Source organism: Moschus berezovskii, chromosome 14 (genome assembly GCF_049115385.1).
Source record: "Moschus berezovskii isolate FMDL1 chromosome 14, NW_MosBer_1.0, whole genome shotgun sequence".
In the NCBI taxonomy this organism is placed as follows: domain Eukaryota; kingdom Metazoa; phylum Chordata; class Mammalia; order Artiodactyla; family Moschidae; genus Moschus; species Moschus berezovskii.
The window spans coordinates 84,376,055-84,381,299 of NC_142473.1; the positions used below are offsets into that span (position 1 = coordinate 84,376,055).

Here is a 5,245-nt window from a genome sequence, read left to right on the forward strand (position 1 = left end):
AAGCTTTTAACAAACATCTTGGATGGGCACGGGTAGCCATCATTCTTGGGCAAATATTTTTATGAAGTTTCATTGATATAGTTTTTAAACTGAAAAAAAAATCCTACAATTTTTTTTGAAATCACTGTTCCTAAAAGATACAGAATTTATTCCAGATGATTAGAATAAAAACACCATAATAAAAAGACTGCTTACATAGTGTATTTGTACACTAGATCTTTTGTAGATCTATTGTAACAAATCATCACAAATTGGGTGGTTTAAGTAACAAAAGTTGACTTTCTTACATCTTTAAAAGCCAGTGTCCCAAATCACAGTGCTGGCAGGGTTTCCCTCCAAAGGCTCTGAAGGGATAGTCACTCCTTGCTTCTTTCAGCTTTCGGTGGTCCCTGACCTCTTTTGCTTTATGGCTGTGTCACTCCTGGTTGCCACCTCCATCTTCACGTGATATTCTTCTATGTGTCGCTACATCTCTAGTCATCACTTAATCTCTCTTCCCCCCTTATAAGAACTAAGAACATTGATCATAGGATATAGTGCCCTTCCCTTAAATTAAGATAATCTTATTTGAAAGTCCTTAACTGAATTACATCTGCAAAAGCTTTTATTTTCCTAATAAGTTCAGGTTTGCAGGTTATAACCTGACATATATTTAGAGGGGTCAACATTCAACCCAGTGCCATTTATAGTTTAAATTCCCAATATTCCTAAGGAGACACCACAAAAACAAAACATGAAGCTACAAGCAGGAGGAAATTGTGTCACTAGAGAAAAAAAGTCAGCATTGAGGTAAAAAAGGATGCTTTCAGGGTTTGTACTCTGAAAGGGATATGGACAGTTGCAAAGCAGAGAAAGAAGGAAAAAATGCTAGAAAATACTAAGATTCTGCTACTCCCACCAACTTGGATGTGGTTGTTGTTTTCTCACCATCTAAATCCAATCGTAAGTACAGAAAAGGACAGTGAATATGCCTGAAGGAATGGGAAGTTTCAGGCAAATTTCTTACAGGGCATGACCCTGATCATTAGTTATATAGCAGTAAACTATCATTTTATTGCTCAGGAAATCTAACTCACTCTTTTCCAGTGACAGGAAAGATAGGTCTTCAGAACAGATCGTTGCCATGGAGATAATGTGTGCTTTGATAACCCAGGAGCTCTTAACTCTCTGACACTAAGGTCCTTTCACATAATGTGAGATGACAGTGATGGTATTAACTATCATTCCATAGGAACATAGAAATAATACTAGATGATATTTTCTGATGTCTTCACATGAGAAACGTAGAAACAAGTTGCTTCCATAATTTCAAGCCTTCGAGTCAAGTTGATAATTTACTTAGCAGTTTTCTCAGTGCCACGGTGATATCTTTGTTCCTTAGCGTATATATAATGGGATTCAACGTTGGGATCAAAACTGTGTAGAAAAGAGAGATCAGTTTCCCAGTTTCTTCAGATTGATTTGGTTTGGGCTGTAAATAGGTGGTAGAGGCTGTGCCATAGAATAAGACCACCACTGTGAGATGAGACGAGCAAGTGGAGAAGGCTTTAGCCCTCCCTCTGGTGGACCGCGATTTCAGAATGTTGGAGATGATTTTGCCGTAGGAGACAACAATCAACAGGAATGGAACCATGATGAACACCACGGCAACTGCATAGACTGCTATCTCATTCACAAATGTGTCCCCACAAGCAAGCTTGAATACTGGGGGGAGGTCACAGAAAAAATGATTAATTGTGGTAGACCCACAAAAGGGCAGAGAGAAAACCTGCCACGTTTGCCCAATTACAACAGGAACTCCACTGGCCCAGGAGGCAGTGACCAGCTGGACACAGACCTGGGGGCTCATGATCAGACCATAGTGAAGAGGGTTACAAATGGCCACGTAGCGGTCGTAGGCCATCACGGCCAGGAGGAGACACTCTAAACCTCCAAACAGAAGGACCAGACACATTTGTGAAGCGCAGGCAATGAAAGAAATGTGCCCTTTCTGGCTCAGGAGGTCCGTGAGCATTCTTGGGATAGTGACAGTCACATAACAGATTTCTACAATGGAAAAGTGGTTGAGGAAAAAGTACATGGGGGTCTGGAGAGTAGGGTCAATTCTTGTTATCAGTACAATGACACTATTGCACATCAGGATGGTCAGATAGAGGACTAAAAATATCCCAAAAAGAATCCATTGGAAATTGGGAATATCAGAAAACCCCAAGAGGATAAATTCCATCATTGTGGTGATATTTGATTTTTCTGTTCTTAATTTGTACTCCATCTGTAGATACGGTAAATTCAAGATGGTTAATTCATTAATGCTTTTGAGCAACATTTCCCTTCTGTTAACTGAATTGGATGCATGAACTTATTTACATAATCCATGCAAGTATTGCTGCCTTTGCCTTGCTCAGTTTCTAAGAAATGAGATTTGAAACCTCAGCAATGAACTGATGTGCAGTTAAAATCAATTAGAAAAATAAAATCTTCATTTTTTACAGTTGGATGTAGTGATACCAGAGGGCTTCCCTGGTATCTCAGCAGTAAAAAAATTGGCCTGAAATGCAGGGGATACAGGAGATGTGGGTTTGATCCATGGGTAAGGAAGATCCCTTGGAGGACGGGATGGCAATCCACTCCAGTATTCTTGCCTAGAGAATTCCATGGACAGAGGAGCCTGGCGGACTATGGTCCATGGGATCACAAAGAGTCAGACGTGATGGAAGTGACTGAGCAGCAGCAGTAAGGATACCAGAAACAATAAGATGTACACATTTTTATTTAGAGTTTATTGTGCAGCAATAGTGTTAAATTATTTTACCCCTTTTAAGGGTAGAATTATATATGACACAGGCTTGCTATTGTTTTTCTTTGGGTTCATCAATTTCTTTTTCTGTACCTATTGACTTATTCCATCTCCTTTCAATTCAAAGATTTTCACTTAAAACTTTTGCTTAATTCTTATTCAAATCATTTTAAGCCCTCCTATCTCTACTTCAATGAGAACTGACTTTCTTAAACTCATTCCTTGTTACTGGGGGAACAAATAATAATACCCATTGTACATTGCATTATAAATACCAATTAATCTTTAACTCAGTCCATAAATATGATCCATTCTTCATGATATTTGGGGTTCCCTGATAGCTCGGTTGGTAAAGAATCTACCTGCAATGCAGAAGACCCCGGTTTGATTCCTGGGTCAGGAAGATCCACTGGAGAAGGGATAGGCTACTCACTCCAGTATTCCCAGGCTTCTCTTGTGACTCAGCTGGTAAAGAATCTGCCTGCAAGGTGGGAGACCTGGGTTTGATCCTTGGGTTGGGAAGATCACCTGGAGAAGGGAAAGGCTACCCAACTCCAGTATTCTGGCCTAGAGAATTCCATGGACTGTATAGTCCATGGGGTTACAAAGAGTCAGACACGACTGAGTGACTTCCACTTTCATGATAGTTTAACATAGTTTCTTCTTAATATATGTGATTCTCTGATCCATTGTCATCTACTTCTCTTACAACCAAATAAAATATGTCCTACATAATTCCGTTGTAATTTTATCTAATAAATGCAACTTTATTTAAACCCTATGATTATTTATTTTAGGAATGAAAATGGCAAAAGCATATGAGTGGGACCAACACACACAGAGGCCCGTTATCTTGCTTCATTTCAAGTTCATGTAATCAGATATCAGGCAGTCAACACTTTGACAATTCTTACAACAGTTCATTAATGTTTGTTCTCCTAACTGTGTTTTCATATTTCATTAAATCGACTATATCTGTTCTCATCTTGCAGTCCCACAAACTATTTATTGTTTTTGCGTTAATACTTTGATTAATAAAATTGAGTCAACAAATAGTCTCTCATATTTCTCTATTTCCACTAGAATTAGGTTTCAAAATTACCTTAAGTGTAAGTTTTATTATAAATACTATTGTTATTATTATTGTTATTTTACTTATGTCTAATTTTATTATTAAAAAAGCTAAGAAATGCATTTGTTAATTTATTAACTAATTTTTAGATAAAGATCTCAGAAGTTCATATTTTTCTGTTCTATCCTTTGTATCTTAAACCTCAAATTCAGAACTATTTTTAAATAAAACCATCTAACATCTTACCGTCATGGATCTGCATGAAGTTATCTATGAGAATATAGATGTTTTGACCCTGTTACATTTTATAATACTTTTGAATCAGGAAGTCACTGTCATTCTGGAGTATTCTTCAAAGATCAGCTGCTCTTAAATAGGAAGTAGTCATGCTCACCCTGGGGGACATTTTTCTCTTGAGTATCAGTTTAATTTTCAGAAGACTGCTCCTGTTTGCTGACCATCTGGGTTTGTGTTTTAAGACTACTTTTTCTGTAGATGACTTGTCTTCAGGAGCTCCTTCTTGGCACAAAGGTTCCCCTCTGTGGGGGTGGAAACTTAGCAGGGAAATGACACTTAATTTTCTCGCATCAACAATACTTTCTGAGAAAAAAATTAAAACTTTCAATTTATTGCATTTCGTACCATCAGTAATTGCTGTAAATTTGCTTTCCTTAATTTTACCCCATAATTCATCCAGATCTCATCTTTCACATCTTTAGAAAAATGTGTCACTTACTAATACACGACCGTGGTATGTTTGTTCTTTCCAATCCATTGCAGGGAGGGTTAGATTCCTTTTCAGAAGTGGAACACTCTGTTCCTAGATTAACTTTGGTGGAAATTAAAGTTTGTTGTATCTGCTGACAAAAATCTGGATAGGTTTATTCATGTTAGGATATCTAGTCGGTCATCAGCGTAGGTATCTAGCAGATTCAAAATGAAAGGCACCTTAAAAATAGCCTAGAGCCTGTTATGCAGAGTGAAGTAAGTCAGAAAGACAAATATCATATATTCACACACACACATATGTGCTTGAGAAGAATGATACAGAAAAACCCACTTGCAAGGCAGGAATATAGACGCAGACATAGAGAAGAGACTTGTGGACACAGCGAGGGAAGGAGAGGGTGGGAGGAACTGAGAGATCAACATTGAAACATGTAAACTGCCACGTGTAAAGCAGATAGGTAGTGGGAAGCTGCTGTGTGCATAAAACACAGGGAGCTCAATCTGATGCTCTGACAACCTGGACAGGGTCGGGGGAGGGAGGTTAAAGACAGACGGGACGTATGTACACTTATGAGTGATTCACTTTGTGGTTCGGCAGCACCAACACGGCACTGTAAAGCAGTTACCCTCCAATTAATATATTAAAA

The 5,245-nt window shown here is 38.3% G+C and overlaps 1 protein-coding gene across 2 annotated transcripts; it reads right to left on the minus strand.

Annotated features, from left to right (window-relative positions):
* Positions 1–1,321: 1,321 nt before the first annotated feature.
* On the minus strand, positions 1,322–3,109 carry LOC148775727 (olfactory receptor 10AG1-like). Of its 2 annotated transcripts, XM_088843564.1 has the most exons (2): positions 3,088–3,109; positions 1,322–2,250 (listed from the first exon to the last, which is right to left on the minus strand). In XM_088843564.1, the coding sequence occupies exons 1-2, from the start codon at positions 3,107–3,109 to the stop codon at positions 1,322–1,324; spliced, it is 951 nt and encodes a 316-aa protein (XP_088699690.1). The 2 variants fall into 2 exon arrangements, with proteins under 2 accessions (XP_088699690.1, XP_088699691.1); XM_088843565.1 differs by lacking the exon at positions 3,088–3,109 and having other exon boundaries at positions 1,322–2,290.
* Between the last annotated feature and the right edge of the window lie 2,136 nt (positions 3,110–5,245).